Source organism: Neolamprologus brichardi, chromosome 23, assembly GCF_056152115.1.
Source record: "Neolamprologus brichardi isolate AB-2024 chromosome 23, ASM5615211v1, whole genome shotgun sequence".
NCBI classification, from domain to species: Eukaryota; Metazoa; Chordata; class Actinopteri; order Cichliformes; family Cichlidae; genus Neolamprologus; species Neolamprologus brichardi.
In genome coordinates this window covers 12,392,827-12,411,612 of record NC_142125.1, presented here as the reverse complement: position 1 = coordinate 12,411,612, position 18,786 = coordinate 12,392,827, and the positions used below count along the sequence as shown (strand labels likewise).

The window sequence follows — 18,786 nt, the reverse complement described above, 5'->3', positions numbered from 1 at the left end:
GTTTTTCAATAGTGTCTAAAGTCTGTGTTTCCCTGATGAGCATCTGTAATAAATATAAATTCTTACACGCAAGTTTATACCTCGATTTATTTTTTCGTTCTCCTTTTGGCTGTTCAGGATTTTGGGCTGTACAATGCATACAGAAAAACAGATAAAGTAAGAAGATGCTGTTCAGTGCATTGAGAGCATTTACATGATGAATATGATTGCTGAAATAAATCAGTGAGTTTACATGTACACAATCCACTAGGTGGTATACAATGCTTCGACCACAGTCTACAACTGCTTTCTTGTCTCATTGGTTCTTTGCAGTTAAATTGATGCTGCCTTTGACACAAACCATTAGAAAATCCCTTTCACTGGATCTTGTTGTAAATATAAACAGAAGTTTGGTAAACCACTGGTGTAATGTTCGTGATTGGTTTTCTAAACAGGCCATTTTTTCTTTTTTTTGTTTCTTTTTTGTCTGTTTCCAAAAGAACGGACAGTCTGACATCAGCGAGCACACCTTCAAATGCTTAACACTAGTTATTTTACCCTGTGAAGCCATAGCACCATGTACACCATAATGGACTGGTGACATTTGTGTTTCAGAAATTTCTTGCATTTTGGTCAAAGCTCAGATAAATCTGGTCCCTGATGGTCTACACTTTACTCAAAGACACTTTTCCGTGCTTTGAAAAATATGGCTGCAGTGCTTCATATAATGCCGGTAAACTGAGCAGTCAGGTTACACATCACGTTACAGTGAACTCAGACTCTTGGAGGAGTGGTCACACAGTTTCTTTGGATCTCTGTGCAGCAGGTACAATTCACATGTTCCATCCCAGCCCGATGTGTGTGGCCAGCAGGTAGCACATGCCGATCATGCATGTCATTATCATCATGGGGAATCCCAGCCTGTACAAAACAAGAGAAGAGCAAGTTAGTTGCAATGATCAGCACTTCAGTCAGGATTAGTGGAATAAAAAGATTTACGGGCTGCAGTAACCTGCATGTGGTGGCCTGTCTCTGATCAGGGCATAAAGGAGGAGCAGGGGGACAGGTGGGTTGTCAAGTGGCTTGCAGATATGCCCTAGATCAGCGGTCCCCAACCTTTTTTGCGCCACGGACCGGTTTATGCCCAACAATATTTTCACGGACCGGCCTTTAAGGTGTCGCGGATAAATACAACAAAATAAAACTAGTACCGGTACCGAAAAAAAGAAGATTTATTCATAACACACATGAAAAGACCCAGGAAAACAGAGTTAACGATAAAAACGATAACAAAACAACGCTGAAAACTGATGAAAACCAAATATTTCACACCGGAGCCTCAACTCTCGCGGCCTGGTACCAAACGACTCACGGACCGGTACCGGTCCGAGGCCCGGGGGTTGGGGACCGCTGCCCTAGATTAGCCATTTGAATTAACAGGATGGTATAAACTGTCCTGAACTAGATCTATGCTTCACTTGTTTGCTTTTGTTGAAATAAATATAGTTAGCCACTCAGAAAAGTCACAGAGCTCAACCTCCACCAATATGACCATTTTAAGAAAAATTATTTGGAGTCTCACCAAATGCTCCCTCTGTCCACCAACTCTCATGTAATTTGTCTCTTGCCTTGGAGAAGGAGCTGGTTGGCAGTGTTTTTGTAGTTGTTGTCATCATCTTAAAATGTATTCATTGTTCCCATCAGTGTGTGTCTTCTATTATTTTGCTATTGTTGCATGATTCAATGGAAGCTGTTAGTTTAGCAGGAACGTAAGGTCCAGTACACACAGAACAAGAAGTCAAGAAATGGTGTTTACTACTTTTATTATTTTCTACTATAGCTCCAGCACCTTTCACTCTTACTGAAGCAAACAGCAATTTGCTTCAATAAGTGTAAAGCATCGTGTAATGTCACATGAAGTCATAGCTTCCATTTACATTTATCCTGGTTTATTCTCTCAAATTTCTCCTTTATAAAATATATATTACCAAAAATGGCATTAAAAAAAATCCTGGCACTAAAGCTAGGTTTGAAAAAGTAATAAAAGACCTTTATCTTACAGGGATTTTTCTTCTCTTTATTATCACCTCTCTTTGTGAGAGACATATTTTGACCTTTGGCAGCCACAGACAGTCCAACTCCTCATATAAAGAAAACCAAATTATTGCAAAACCCAGTCTTATTGATGTGTGACACTTTGCTGAGCTCCACAGCTAACTCTGTCTTCACTCAGCCTGCAGCACAGGGAGGTCAGAGCTGCACAGCCGCTCAGAGCCGTTAAAAATTCAGCGTCTTGATCAAGGACACATCAGCCTGCAGGTGAAGGCTTGTCTTCCTGCACAGTAAAGCTAGCAGATGCTCCGAGACATGCACATTGCGTACAACGGAACAATCTAAAAAGTCCTCGGCTGCATGCACACATCTCATTAGTCCAAAGTTGTTTATAGAAACAGAAATGGCTTCACATGGTGACATTTTTAAAGGCCAGCCTTCTTCTGAATGTAATGACTGAAACGTAGTCCCCTGCATGAAGCATTGGTGGTGACTGCTGCCATGTATGTTTCTGCTTCTCATCCCTGAATTAGTCTCCTTAATTAAAATGTGTCCTTAGATGACTCCTGAACTGCAGATGGCTCGTGTTTGGATGTCTACCATGTCCTATATGGACACATGGCAGCTCCGAGGGCCAGAGATCTGTTCATCCTCACTCTGTGCCACGGATCACTTTGGAGGACAAAAACAAAAACTGCATGTATATTCAGCGTGCCAGCCATCAGTCTTCATCAAAGCAGAAAAGGACTAATTAAGACTAAAAAAATAAGAGAACATATCATTAAAATATCATTGAGAACAGATGTTGCTCTCACTCTGACAGACTGAAGAGAAAAAGTTTGGACCAAATCAGCCTGGAAAAAAACCCATAAACATACAGCTGCTATATTATCTGTGTTAATCTTTATATTAGGATTAAAGACAAAATGATGACAGTTCATTCGAATGCAATTATTATGACGATAAACATTATATTTGGCTTACGTGTGGTTTTATGTGTATAAAGCACACAGATGCTTATATGAAATGGCAAGGTTAATCGTGCAAATCTGATTGTTAGACAGACAAAAGGTTACCTGTCTCTTTGCTGTGTGTATTTTCAGTTAACCTGGACATGACCTCTTCTTAGAGGATCTCAAGGCCTGAGATGACCATTTGGGTTCAGAATGAGTATCTGATGATCACTGCAGCTGCCCACAACTTTGTTTTCTTTTTCATTTTCTTATGTTTAGCTGCCTTTACAGGTCACTACGGTAGTCGTATATGGTTGTCTGCTGAAGGCCAAGGCTTTTAAAGTTCTCATCAGAGAACTCAGAGAGGTGACACTAAGGAGGACCTTCAGCAGCTCATCAACCAGTTTGCCCATGCCTGCAGTGAGTCTGGGCTGGCTATCAGCATCAAGAACACCAACAAAATGACAGATTATTTTAGCTGTTTGGGTTCTGTCGTCACCAGCAGCAGCCTATAGTATCATTTACTAAGCAAAAAGACAAACAAGAGAGTGTGGGACATCAAAAGAATCACCTAGAACCATTTCACCTTCACTGCCTACAACAAATAGTCGCTAACGTAACTGTGCTTAAACAAGCCAGCTCTCAGAGCATGCCTCTCCACCTCCTGTCAGTGTCGATTGGAGCCTATCTCGATCGACACGAACATCAGGTGACCAGATGTCCCCCAGCATCTCAGCAGGTCCTGTTTGCAGATGGGACCTGAACATCAGGGGAACGACACTAATCATCACAGTTTGGCGTCACAGTGCTGAAGGATTGAAGAAGGGCAAAACAAAAAAAGCTGCAACCAATAGCTAAAGGACAGGAGCCACAATAGCAACTAGAGACAACAAGCTCGAGCCCTTGATCCACACTTCAGCTATGTTTGCAGCATTTGCAAGGATCACATTACTGAACCACTGTTGATTCGTGTTATATGATACTGCCAAAAAAAACCCTACATTACTTCTATGATAGCATGTAGGTATTTCCACCACACATCTAGTGTGTGTGTGTGTGTGTGTGTGTGTGTGTGTGTGTATGTGTGTGTGTGTGTGTGCGCGCGTGTGTGAGTCAATGCAATATAAATATTTGCCAGTTCATCTACTGATTGAAATGAGACAACTGCCATCTATTTCCTGTTCTGTTCAAAAGTGTCTGGATTAGAGATGGACCGATCCGATATTACGTATCGGTATCGGTCCGATACTGACGTAAATTACTGGATCGGATATCGGAGAGAAATATAAAATGTAATCCAATCCATTAAATATCAAAAAAGCACCTTACAAAACTTTCGACATGGCGTAACTCGGCTCATAACCGTAGCACGTCGCAGCAGTATGCATCACGTGATAGAGCGGCTGTGTGTATTTGTAGCCTCGCTACCAAACCGGCATTTCATCTCTGAGGAAGTGATCCCAGAGAGAAGTAAAGCAAATGTGTAAGTTCATCTCTAAATGTTTGTAAAGCATTCCCACGTTAAGCTTAACAACAGATATATGGAGTGACTGCCTCTTCTCCCTCCCTCTCCTGCTGCTACTTCAATCGTGAAACTGATCAATGATCAGCTGATCGGCTTTTGCATCGGGAGTCCGTCTCTCTTGCTTGTCTATCGTCCACTTTGCACCAGAAAGAGGAAAGCAGAGGCTGAACAACAGCAGCACGTTTAAGCTTGATAAGCTGTTGTTAGAATTTATTTAATATTAGTTTCTACACTAGGATCTTTTTCTACGTAGCTGACGGCTGCTAACTGTGTGATCTAGCAAAGTTTAGCCAGGGGGGCCGATAGGGCATTAACAGGGAAAATGGGGGCACAAAGACATACTTTTCTTTCTTATTCTCATTTAAAATGTCTAGCTTTTAATAAAAAATTATCTGAATCTTACACCCAAAGTTTTAATCTGATGTAAAATGTATAGAAGTCTATTACTGTATATAGTAACTATTAAGTTTAATATACCCTAGTAAGCTATACTACTTTTTCCTTTGGGAACCATCTGTGCAGTCTGCAATTCTGTTGAAGAAAGATGTTGAATCTATTTAATTATTCTTGAAAAATAATTTATTTCTGGGCATTTTTTCACCCTGCATCAAATTAAAGTTGATTACATCAATTAAGCATCATGAGGTGGAGAGTCGGTGGTTCCCTATTTTTAATTTTTTTGCTGGGAGTTTTAGAGCCCTATTAGTTAGGTTGCTTACTCTTTAAAATACCAGAATAGGGATGATGGAGTAGGTTTAAATTTATTAAATTGATCAGTATTGCTGAACTATGAAATATTTTGGGTGCAGTGTATTTTTTGCATACAGGTATAACAGAATAGCTTTAGGGTTGTTTTTTTTTAACTTGAGTATGAACTTACTTATACAAAAAGCAGCAAGATATTAAAAAAACAGTTTTATTGATTAAAAAACACACTATGTTGGATTCATATCGGTATCGGCTGATATCCAAATTTATGATATTGGTATCGGACATAAAAAAGTGGTATCGTGCCATCTCTAGTCTGGATGCATTTCTCTCTACCGAGATGGGGGGTTTTATCCTAAAAGGGTACATTTAGTCAATTTAAGCTTTTTTTTTTGTTTCTTTGTTTTATATGTCCTCTTATAAATACAATATGAGGTTATGAGATTTGTAAATCTTTGTGTTCTGTTTTTACCTGTTTTATACAGTGTCTCTACTTTGTAGGATCTGGGTTTATATGTGTAAGTGCCTGTGTGAAAACTGCAGCCAGTGTACCATGTCTGACTAAATTATGAGGTTTCCAGTGAATATGCTTGCAGAAATGGCAAATAAGTACTTGGACTGAAGAATATTAAGGCTTTATAGGCACTTCAGCACTTTCATGATTTTAAGACATTCTGCATTTTAAGTGTAACAAAAAAACAGTTTCAAAGTTTCTCAACTGAGTCGTAATGGTCATTGTCATTTTTGAGTGATTGTCATTATTTACGCATCAGTAGCAAAAGTGAGGGGAACTGTGAAGAAAAGATGAAAATAATATAAGATTTACTAAAAAGATTTTAGATAATATATATTAAGTTTAGAATTTAGTACTAGTAGTACTGGTATCACATCTCTAAACTTTCAGTATGGTGAAGCCTTTTCTCTAGAAGGTGTAAGCATTTTGCAGTAGTAACATTCTTAGTTTCCTAACCAAACGTTCTTCATTTTCATGCACCTGAAAGGAACTGTCTTTTTCTTTTCTTGTCTACCATCGCCAGACACTGCTATAGCACAGATGTCATTCAAAATCCACCCTGCATGAGGGTCTGCTTTGTAAGCAACACATTCTTCAGAATGGCTGACTACAAAGGACGGTGTCACAGTGTAAAGGTGTTAGCCCTTATAATCAACTCTGGACCAGGTTATGGGTTCAGTATAAGTTACTGTGGTGACCTAATCAGATGAAAAGCACCACCTTCAAGACACTGAAAACTCTGACTTCAGGCTCAACACATTTCAATAACCTATTAGTCCGTTTTCCTATTGGCCCCCCAGCTCACCAGTGGTCCCTTCCAAGATTTAGATCACCATGTGGCGCTCTCAATCTTGGGGTTGAACTGTAGCTGCAGCTGCCAGAGTAGAGCCAGAGCAAAAGAAAATAGTTCCTTTTCAGTGCTCCATAGAATGCCTTTCACCTTATTTTCCATATATTAATTAAGAGTTTCCTAAGTCCAGTCCTTTCTCATCAGTTTAGGTTTTTGCACATGACAGTTTGCAATCAAGCCGTGGTAGATCTGCTGCATGAAATTAATTTTGTTCCTGATTAAACAAAGACAGAAGCAGCCGATGATCTGTGTTGAATTTGTTGATTAAAATGGAAGCTCTCACAGGTTTTATTAGCAAGCCAAACACACAAAGCGTTTAGTGTAGTTGTCAATATGCACCTGACAGCTACTGGAAATAATATTGTGCAAAAAGATGCAAAGTGGTTAATGCTACCTATTTTGTGCAGAGGTCAGCATGTTGATGAACCACAGAGAAGGCATGGAATAGAACAGGTCTGTCAGTGCTCTGAAGCACCTCCAGACTGGACAGTAACGCAGCATTCAGCTGCACAGATGTAGGGCCACTTCAGCTTTGGTGTTTATATTGATTTGTAATGTGAGAATTCAGTTCTTTGACTACACTGCTCTGTTTCTGTTAATACTTTTGCTTTTCATTTAATGCTTTTCATTTAAACTACACTATAATCACATATTGCTTGTGGGAAAAATGAGCCTGTCTGACTGTTATCGCTGTCAGACAGCGTGAGGTCACCTCTGCATGAGCGAATCCCTTTCTACGGAGCAATACCTATTTCCCGATCACAGGCACATCATGAGGGGACACGGGGCACATGAAAAAGACACCACAATATACCACAGAGAGGAGCAGGGTTCACCTTGTCTAAAAATCCCCATCAAACCTTGTGATCTCGCACAATGACTTAATTGCATATGATGGGAACTCTTTGAAAGTCCTGATGCAATCTCAAAGACTCTTTAGATAAACCAATGGGCCGCGCTTCTCTGACTGTGGAGGCTGTAGGACAGAGAGAGCAGCGCTGCTCCCCTGTGATAATGGTTGACCTGTTCTATTCAATGAGCACAAAAAGCACACTGGTGCAGTGTTTAAGCTGTGAAGCGGTGCACAAAAAAACCTCCAAAAATATGTATGAGCGTGATTGCAGTGTTTATTAGAAATACAGCTAAAACACCTGCCTCTGTAGTGCAGAGGCTTATTGTTTTCTGTATAGATTTCCTGCAGGTGACTGTACATGAGCAACACGTGGTCCAAAAAAACAAGACACTCTGAAGCACCTTACATTGTCTAATGTCATTTGTTTTTGTGTCTCAAAACTGTAGCAATTTGCTACATTGATAGGCATTTACAAGTACATTTTGCAGTGGGTCTATTCTAGAGTGTAATGCATTACAAGCACCCGTGGCAGTTTCTATTCAACCGACCAACATACAGAGCTGTTACTTTAGTGATGCACTTTAGGTTAATGGTTTGTGGAGAGGTGGATGATAAGGGCCTTGAGGCACGAAGGAAGCAACAGGGACCATGCTAACTGCTGAGCTATTCGAGGCTACTCATTTTCCTTTGTGATGGCTTATCAAAAAGGCATTTGTGCCCCCGTGGGCTCATCTGCCCCCTGAATTTATCCTCCTGATAAAGCACTAGTCAATCCCAGCTGCCCGGAGTTGCAGACCAGACTTCGCTCCCCCTTGCCTGTCTCTCTGAACAGCAGTGACCCTTGCCACAGACATCCAATTACAGACAGTGCTTCAGCCAAGAGCAATGCTCCTGTCCAATAACTGTAAACACAGCTACAGCGGGAGAGAAGTAGAGCTGACGGGTTGCAACTGTTCCCCTCCATTTCAATGAAATCCTTTGCAGACAGACGTCCCAGAGTCTTTTTAGTGCACTAAGAAATTTGTCAACGAGCTTTAACCAACTCTGACACATTTTCCACCAATTACTTCACTGGCTTTAGCGGCATGTCAGAGCCAACTGAGCAGGTAACGAAGGCTGAAAAAGTAATGGTGGAATTTTCTTAATGCCAAAGGTCACCTGCAGTTGTTCTTTTTCTTCTCAGCCACAGTCTCATTAGCTGTAAATAGGAATATCAATGAAGCAACCTGCTACAGATCAGATTACAATATTAAAACGTAGTCGTAACATAGTAACATATCCTGTAGCTTAGGTATGTGGGAAGTACAATACTTCTGCAAGTCTTTCGAATAAATTACAACTCACTGAAAACAACAAATTGAGCATAGCGTTAGTTGAGTTAGGCCACAAAGTCACAATCCTGGGTGATCAGCTGAGCTGATTAGGGTGTGCCTTTCAGAGTGATGCTGTGCACAGTGTAGACTTAAGGACCCAAAATGCTGAACGCAGGAGGATTCCAACAGAAAGCTGATAGTAAAATCCACAAAGTAACAAAAAGTCCAAATACAAGAGAAGATAGACAGTATAGACAGCAAGGCAAATACGAGGAGCCAGAGAATTTAAACAAAAGGTGAACAGGACAGCACGGAAGAAAACACACACACACACACACAAACACACACACAGGAACATAACAGTACAAAGACGAAGTCTATTTATGGCCTTTGGTCTATTGATTGGAATGAGGGAAAATGGGCGAAAGAATTACAACCAGGTGAAGACACACAGGATAATCATTTAAGGGGAAGCAAAACCACACAGGGAATTGAAGAAAACTTTCACAGTAAAACAAGAGACCAGTACATGAAAACTAACTCCTAACAAAATATCAGACCAGAGAACACTCAAAAACAGAGGAAGACACTGGGAAACATCTGAGCACTAAAAGCTAGAACATTTGGTTGGTCCCTGTGGACCTATCCCTGACTCCTCCAGTCCACATCCTTTGGGCATTTAATGGTGTAACACTGTGCGTGTGTGAATACTAGAAAGTACTGAGTAGAAGGCATTAATAAGTGCCAATCAATTTAGTATTTTCCTTAAAATCAAGCCAGGATTACACAACTTAAACAACTGCAGCATCTGCAAACCTCTTAGCAACCCATCTCTTCCTCAGCTCCTCCTTTTTATATCACAGAATTTTATCGCTGTTATATGATGAAGCCCAGTCTGTTCTGTCTGGGGGTGTTCGGTCCTGCTCTCCTCATCTCCAGATTTTCACATGGAAGGACTGGGAATGGGAACATCAATGTTCTTTAGACTACAAACTGAAATGTCATTGCTTCAGAAAATGTCAGGCGGTAAGTATAGATAGAATATCAGTATAAATGTTGTCTGTGATTGATATGATGAAAGCGCTGTCACTCCATCCAGTGAAAACACTTTCAGATCTTTGATGACAATAATCTTCAGTCAGCCACAGACACCGCGTTCAGTCATAAGTGTCACAAGTTTAATGTTAAATCAAGTCTCTGTTCAAATCTGTTACACAAATCCCAAAAGAAATCCTCTTTTCAACCCTCACGCGCATTACATTTCCACTGTTCCCTAAATAAAATAGCGATGCAGTTCCAACCCAATGGCATATCAAGCCTAATCAGACTCATATTCATGCTTTTTTCAACATAACTGACCCCTTCGGCTTCTCCAACAAGCAAACCATAAAGTACGTCTGACTGCTGTGTCACCAGGGTGCAAATTATCAGTGAGCAGGTGGCAACCTGATAGGAAGCCTGCTGACCATCCAGCCTGCGATATAACCACATTTTCTGCCATTCATTTGACTTTTTTTCTTGTAACCACCCTAGAGTTCTGAAATCAGGCTCCACGGTTGGACAGTTTCACTCAGTATCAGCTCAATCAGTCACACATATGTTACACTGTTTATGCCTCTTTCATGGTTCAGCATGACTGGGGGACTTCTATTTCTGTCGACATGAGAGAATATTGCTGCAGGTTGACTTCCTCCACACTCACTGTAGTAAACATTTCTCTACAGGGTCACTGAAGAGGACACAGACACAAATCACTGCTTGCACTACATAACAAACCCGTGCGTGTCGTGTTGTTTCTTGGAGTCTGCTCACAGAACGCTGCACCTGCTGCACAAAGACAAACTAAACGTGTTCTGTCACATGATACTCAGTGCGACACGTTTTCTGTAAATGTTCTCAGGCTATGCATACACATTGTTGGCAATTTCTAATGCAACATATGATGGACATAAATGTGTAAGTAGCCCCTCAGGCTGAATAGCCTATCGTATTTCAGCACCACAAACCAAGAACAGAGGAACTTTTCAAACTTGCTGTTTGTGACCTCTTTGTGCATGGGACTGCTTCGTGCTGTTAATAGCGCCTTTGCTTACTTGAAGAACTCCATGAAGGAAAAGCCATATCCATGTTGCTCAGCGATGCCTGCACACACAACGTTGGCTGATGCTCCTATCAATGTGCCATTTCCTAAACAGAAAAGAGAAAAAAGTCAGAGAAAACTTTTCTTTAATGTCAGGTGTGTTTCCAGAACCACTAAAAACTGTAATTAAACCTATACTGAAAAAGGACAATCTTGACAGGACACAAATGAACAACTACAGGCCGATCTCAAATCTCCCATTTTTAAGTAAGATCATTGAAAAAGCAGTTTCTCAACAGCTCAATTACTTCTTAAAACAGAATAACTGCTATGATGCCTTCCAGTCAGGTTTTAGACAGAACCACAGCACTGAAACCGCTCTGACCAAAGTGTTTAATGACATATGTCTGAATACAGAAAGTGGAAAAATGTCAGTCTTAGTTTTACTGGATCTCAGTGCAGCATTTGATACAGTTGACCACAACATACTACTCAAACGACTGGAGAACTGGGCAGGTCTTTCAGGAACTGTACTAAACTGGTTCAAAACATACTTAGAAAACAGGAAATACTTTGTATCAATAGGTAACTTCACATCTGAGCAGACAAGTATCACATGTGGAGTTCCCCAAGGTTCCATCTTGGGACCCCTTCTGTTTAACATTTACATGCTCCCACTGGCACAGATTATAAAGAACAACAAAATAAACTATCATAGCTATGCAGATGACACACAAATATATATCACAATGTCACCAGGAGACCGAGGCCCTGTACAGGCTCTTGGTAAATGCATTGAGGAAATGAATGACTGGTTGTGCCACAATTTTCTCCAGCTAAACAAAAACAAAACTGAAGTAATAGTCTTTGGTGCCAAAGAAAAACGATTACAGGTCACCAGAGAATTTCAATCTATACACCTAAAAACCACAAACCAGGCGAGAAATTTGGGCGTAGTGATGGATGCAGACCTAAACTTAGAAAAACACATTAAGACAATAACAAAATCAGCTTACTATCACATCAAGAATATTTCAAGGATAAAAGATCTGATGTCTCAACAGGACCTGGTAAAACTAGTCCATGCATTCATCTTTAGTAGGCTTGACTACTATAACAGCATCTTTACAGGTCTACCCAAAAAAATCAGTCAGACAACTACAGCTCATTCAGAACTCTGCTGATCGAGTCCTCACTAAGACCAAAAAAGTGGACCACATCAGTCCAGCGCTGAGGTCTTTACACTGGCTGCCTGTCCGTCAGAGGATAGACTTTAAAGTTCTGATGCTGGTCTATAAAGCTCTGAATGGTTTAGGACCAAAATACATCAGTGACCTCCTGACCCAGTATGAACCTTCCAGATCCCTCAGGTCATCTGGATCCGGTCTTTTATCAGTTCCCAGAGTCAGAACCAGACACGGAGAACCTGCATTCAGCTTTTATGCTCCACATATCTGGAAAAAACTCCCAGAAAGCCTCAGATCAGCTGAAACACTCAGTTTATTTAAATCCAGGTTGAAGACTCACCTATTCTCAGCTGCATTTGAATAAAGCACCAAATCTACACTTTTAAGCTTAAATTTCAAAACTTATATTTTAACTACTGATTTTATCTACTGTTTTTTTTTGTTTGTTTTTTTCTCTTTAACCAATTTTAAATCATGCTTTTTATTGTTTTTGTTTTTTAATGTCTCTGTAAAGTACTTTGAATCACCTTGTTGTTGAATTGTGCTGTATAAATAAACTTGCCTAAACTGCTTTTTATTACTTCCCAGCAAACAGATAAAGCTGGACTCTCATATTAAACATGGCTAAAGTTGCAAATAAACAGGTCAGTGTCTCTGAAACGCTGCACTGTTTCACATCCTGTTTCAAAAACATTTTGTTTTCTAGTCTTGGATCTGATTAGCATTAAATGGAGGGTCTCTCTTTGTACAGTTTCAGTCTGACTCAGAAATAATCAGTTTGCTTAAAAAAAATTTTGGAGGTTGACCAGAAAAGAAAACTATGAGAAACACTATGCATTTCCTGAAGAAGTAGAGCCGTGGGTATTAGTTTTCTTTTTCTCAGAAAAAAAACAGCTAAAGACCAGAAAGTCAGCTTCTGCAATCAGAGCCCACTATGAAGGTGGATCTTTAGCTGACTAATGTTAGAAGATGATGATTATTTTTTTTTCTGTAAAGGGAAATGAAGACGAGTTAGAAAAGCACATTTCAGTGATTGGTTACTTACACATCTCTGAAATGTTTGTCTTGTATTGACACTTGGAACAAATCTCTACTGTAACTACTGTTACCGCTGCAAGATGAGGACAAACCGCACAGAACCATCATGGCCTGTTTGCAGAAACTCATTAGAAGTAAGAGGAAAGTGTGCTTTTAAGGACGAGAGGCCATAAAGAGACAGGATGCTTGTTTTAGGAAGAGAGTGGAGCGAGTGGCTGCATCAACGTTTAGTGGAAGATGAGTAAGGACTCGTGTTCAACTCGTGCAATGCTGCTCTAAAAGAACCCAATAATAAAATTATAGAACTGAGAAAAACATAAGTTAACGTAAAATATTTCAGCATTATGAGCATGAGTACTTTACAGTCTTATATTACTGTTGAGCTTCATCACTTTTCAGCGTTGTCTTGGTAATTTCTGACTTAATCTCATAAAGCATTGCTTTAACAGTCAGCACGCGTACCCATCCTGCAGTTCAATACTGCCCACATCTCAAAAGGCGTCAGTGTGAGGATGGAGCTTGGCAGGGGCAACATCACACTGCCAGTCGATAAAGACCTGTCACAGTGCAGTTGATTAAACTGAAACACTATGACAGCTCTCTCTCTCCATTTGTGTCCTTCCCATCGGAGCAGAGCCACAGTCGGATGAAGGGCTGGCCACTGGGGCGCAGAATGAGCCTGAGTGAGGCGATCTCTGAGAGCCCTGAGGCTGCTTCCACAAAGAGCGCAGCCTGGCCTCCCCGGGGAGCGACACAGCTGTACAAAGTGTGGCTGTCACCTGGAGCATATGTTGTCTTCTTCTGGCAGCAGTCATCAATAAAGATCCACACCTTTCAAACAGGGATAAACTATAAAGTCCCTGATGTCTGTGAGGGAGTCTGGAAGGCTGGTGTGTATTTTTCCCAGAAGTGACATGCAATGCACTATTTTTATAATACAGCATATGAGGCCCAAGAAGCAATACTTACCACCCAGACAGGCTCCCATAGCCAAAGCAAAGATGAGCGGTTTAACTGGCAGGTTCACATCTGCATCCTGACTCAGGTTGATGAGAACAGGAATCTGCAGAGACAGATTTAAAATCATGAAAACAGCTCTTTCTTGAAAATTTACATACACTGTTTTTAATATGGCGAAATGTTATTTTTGCTTTTTTTTAACTATAAGAAGGATGTGTGTGTGTGTGTACATGTTTAGACACCTTTATGAGGACAGAAAATTGGGATGTCACTATACTTGTGGGGACCAAGAGTCACCACGAGGTTTTTTTGAGGTTCAAAATGTGGTTTTAGTGTCAGGGTTACAATGAGGTTATGTTTAGGCTAAAGGTTAAGCATTCATTTTTGATGTTTAGGGTAAGCGGCTAGGGAAAGCATTATGTCAATTAGATGTCCTCACTAAGATATGAAAATATGTGTGTGTGTGTGTGTGTGTGTGTGTGTGTGTGTGTGTGTGTGTGTGTGTGTGTGTGTGGTGGAGTTATGACGCAAGTGCTATACAATAACATGTTTATGGACTCCATGATGAATAAAGCCTGACTGTTCTCCTTTTGGAAAAGTATTATTATTTCTCTGAATTCTTTCTAATACCCAGCAGGGGGCGACTTCTCCAGTGTGAAAATACATGTATATGAGAGTGTACAAAAGTATGAGAAAACAAACCTACGCCTGAGTTGAGTTATGGCCTCCATATACCTCTAGTATTTCCTGATAGGATCTTATTTGCTGGTCTTATTCATTATTGTTCATATTTTGAAATATGTACCAGTTTTGACAGCTGCTTTATATCAATCTACATGTCTGCCCCTTGTTAGGGAAGCAAACTTTAAATGTATTTTTGCAGGAATGGGTAAAATAGTTTAAAAAGATGCATTTGAAATGATTATGAACAAACAGTTGGATGTTTTTAAGGAGAATATTTGTTTGCCCTCTTCCTATGTACCGCTTGTTTCGATGCTTTCACTGCCAGATCGGTAATTTTTTTTATATACAGACATGAGTGAAATATCAATAGTTTCCTGTAACTCTGGCACAGAAAGCAAATAAGTGTAAATGCAGAACTGTTGCTTTGAAAATGCTTCTAAATTGATTCCTTCATACATAAATTTCCTAATCTCAATCACTGCAGACTGAAGGGGGAAAACAAATCTTTCCTCAGCCTCACTCTATTGTGCCAATCAGGACATCTTTCTTCTTATCAGCGGTGCACTGAATTGAAAAGTGACGCGCTTTGAAGTGCTCTTCTTTTCAGGTAGAGCAATTCTTGCATGGGCCTAAAACTATGGGCAAAAAAAAAAAAAAAAAAACAATCAGAGAAAAGGACATTTTCAAAAAACCCCATGGACACACTGACTAGTCAAAAAATGTGATGGTTTAATTCTCACAGGCAACATCTCATTCTGTCAGTGGGATAACATCTTTCTCCTTTCTCAGTGTCATTTTAATTGAGCACAGAGGCACTCCTCTGAAACATTGATCTCTGCTGAATCTATTAAGTTGGGGGGAAAAGACAGCTGACAATAGACGTGGTGAGGCAGTAGCTGTTCAGACAGTTTTTACAGAAATAAACCTCCAAGTATGAAATGATTAACACATGTTCAGCCTGTTTTTCTCCTCCCACATCTGATTAATACATAATACAGCCCTAAACCCTGGTTGCATCTCTGCCTGTTATTTTTTAATAGGAACCCCCCCCCCCCCCCCCCCCCCCCCCCCCCCCAAATGATACACATCTTTTAACTTCTGTATCAGCATTTAATTGCTGTAGCTACACATTATAAATCGCCTCTCTTCCATGTCACAGAATCTGCATGTGACTTGTTTGTGTAAGAGTGTGATATGCTGCAGCTGTGATATCAGGCTCAGGGCTCTTACCATGGTGGCAGTGAAGGGAATGTTGTCAATGAGAGAAGAAGCCAGAGCCGAGACCCACATCACCAAGATAATGGCTATAGCCAAGCGCTGGTCTTCTGGCACCGCCTGACAGGGGAGATAAGAGTGACAGATAACTGCTACTTTTATTGCCGCTCACACGCACACGCCCTCTCTCTGCCTTCGCTGATTTAAATCAAACACAACAATTATGTTCAGTCTCTGACACCGAACCCCTCCTCGGGGAGCAGAAGCTGAGAGGATGAAGCTGTTTGAATGTGTGACACAACCACAGGTGGTGGCTTTGTTATCTGTGCTGTAGGCGCGCAGCGAGGCTGGTTCACCGCATGCGGTGTGATTTGAACCCTCTTCATGGCGACAGTAAGGAAAACAGAGTCTCCTCCTTTATTTCAGCTGTCCTGCAGCCCTACGAAGAGAGAAAGACCATGCAGCTCTCACAGCATGTTGTCCATGGTTCTGGGACACCGAGTGGGTCACAAACCACAAATAGCACACTACCTGTCATGTGTCATTATTAGGCTCGCAGGGGCCCGCAGTCTAAACACAAGCTGACGTAGCTATTACTGGTGCAATTCTCTGCTAAGAGACACCTCGCTCGCATGATGCACAGAGGCAAGAATATGGGTGAAAATTACTTCAGACCCCTTCAGCTGCCTGCAGGAGTCAGATGCAAAGGAAATAATTGAATTGCGAGCCAGGCAGAACAAAAGGATCAATATGCATGGAATGCAATATCGCATCACCTGTGCCCAATTATCAGCGATGCCAGTCGCACAGAGACCTGAGAGATGACTGTAAAGGTTCAGAATCAAAGGGGAAACTTACTTTTATAAGCAGTGCTGTCTGTTCTCCGATATAGTCAATAAGCTGCAGCTGGGCTAAAGCCTGAAAAAGGAAGACGAGAAGATTAATAAGAAAAAAAAATCAGAAGAGAATCACTTAAAGGTGAGATTAAACCGAAAGAAGAAAAGCAATTTGGTTTCCATTTAGTGGCTATTAAATAGACAGAGACAGATGTATCCTTGTTATCATTCCTGAGATTGAATATTATTCATGTGCTGGTGAGCACTGCTTCACTGACTCTACACTGTGTTGTAGTTTTGCCCACAAAGAGAGAAACAACAAAGCCCTCACTGTGCTGACAGGACACTTTTCTTTACATCCTTTCATTGAAGCTCATGGGTGAAAATACAGATAATTACTTTGCACATTGCGAGCTGACTGCCAGCTGCACTGTCAATTGAATCTATGCATTGATTCTGTTTTTCCTTAGTGTCCTGTGAAGCTGCTCGTCAGAGCAGACCCCAGCTAAACCTACATTTATCTTAGATCTGGATGCTTCAAGTGGCTCTAATTAAAAGTTGTTGTTTGGCATTAGTTTTTAGTTTTCACTGTTCGGTTTGTGGTCCAAAATTTCCTTGGAAAAAAATAGAAACGAGCTTTCCGTTAAATGCCAGAAACTCGGCCTGTATGTTAAATACCTCCATCAAAACGAAGAGGCCGGCAAAAAACAGCAGCGTGGCCCACTCCACTCGGTGCAAGATGATCTCAAAATCCTGAATGTCAGCCAGAACCAAAAGCCAGAGCGCACCCAAGATAGCGATCCAACCTGAGAGAGAACAAAAAACACCATCTGACATCTCCCTTTACAGCAGGAAAACATGTTCATATACATAAAAACTCTGAGCACCGACTAGCAGATTTTCACAGATTTATATTAGCAGATTGCTCACACAGTAAAAAACAAAACCTTTATCACATGTTACACATGCAACCACTGTTTTTTCATATATATCTATATCTATCTATCTATCTATCTATCTATCGATAGATAGATAGATAGATAGATAGATAGATAGATAGATAGATAGATATCTATATATATAGATATATACAGTGGGGCAAAAAAGTATTTAGTCAGCCACCGATTGTGCAAGTTCCCCCACTTAAAATGATGACAGAGGTCAGTAATTTGCACCAGAGGTACACTTCAACTGTGAGAGACAGAATGTGAAAAAAAAAATCCATGAATTCACATGGTAGGATTTGTAAAGAATTTATTCGTAAATCAGGGTGGAAAATAAGTATTTGGTCACCTCAAACAAGGAAAATCCCTGGCTCTCACAGACCTGTAACGTCTTCTGTAAGAAGCTTTTCTGTCCCCCACTCGTTACCTGTATGAATGGCACCTGTTTGACCTCATCATCTGTATAAAAGACACCTGTCCACAGCCTCAACCAGTCAGACTCCAAACTCCGCCATGGCCAAGACCAAAGAGCTTTCAAATTCAAATTCAAATTCAAATTTTTATTTGTCACATACACAGTCATACACAGTATGATATGTAGTGAAATGCTTGGACAACTGCTCGTGACCTAAAGAAAAAAGAAAAGGCTATGAATAAGATAGGAAATAAATAAATATGAAAATAAAAAAGGGTAAATTTAACCAGGAAGGAATAAAATAAAATATAAAAAAATTAAGTTAAGAATGAGATAACTGTACAACACAAAATAGAATGAAGGGTAAATTTAACTGGGAAAGAATAAGATAAAAATATATAAATTAAAGTTGAAAATAAGATAACTGTACAACAAAATACAAAGTATAGACATTTATAAGAATGTAAGAGAAATATAAATATATATACACACAATAACAGCAGCTGCAATCCACATTATACAGTGTCTTGTGCAGTGCAAATATGCTTAAAGTGATGAAGTGTAAACAAATGTCCAGAATGTCCAGTGTGTGTGTAAGAACTATATGTGTGGGTCAGTACTGTGTGGTGGTGTGATTGAGAGACCGTATCGCCTGCGGGAAGAAGCTCCTCCTCAGTCTC

At 40.4% G+C, this 18,786-nt stretch overlaps 1 protein-coding gene across 2 annotated transcripts in view; it reads right to left on the bottom strand.

The window, feature by feature from the left end:
• Positions 1-85: 85 nt before the first annotated feature.
• Positions 86-18,786, bottom strand: part of oca2 (oculocutaneous albinism II) — a 62,353-nt gene continuing 43,652 nt past the window's right edge. For both annotated transcript variants that reach the window (XM_087836446.1, XM_087836447.1), the window contains exons 19-24: positions 17,426-17,553; positions 16,770-16,829; positions 15,927-16,031; positions 14,022-14,115; positions 10,841-10,934; positions 86-900 (exon numbers count right to left, since the gene is read on the bottom strand). In XM_087836446.1, the coding sequence (XP_087692572.1) occupies positions 813-900; positions 10,841-10,934; positions 14,022-14,115; positions 15,927-16,031; positions 16,770-16,829; positions 17,426-17,553 (569 nt within the window). In that variant the 3' untranslated portion in view covers positions 86-812. The remainder of the gene's footprint in view (positions 901-10,840; positions 10,935-14,021; positions 14,116-15,926; positions 16,032-16,769; positions 16,830-17,425; positions 17,554-18,786) is intronic.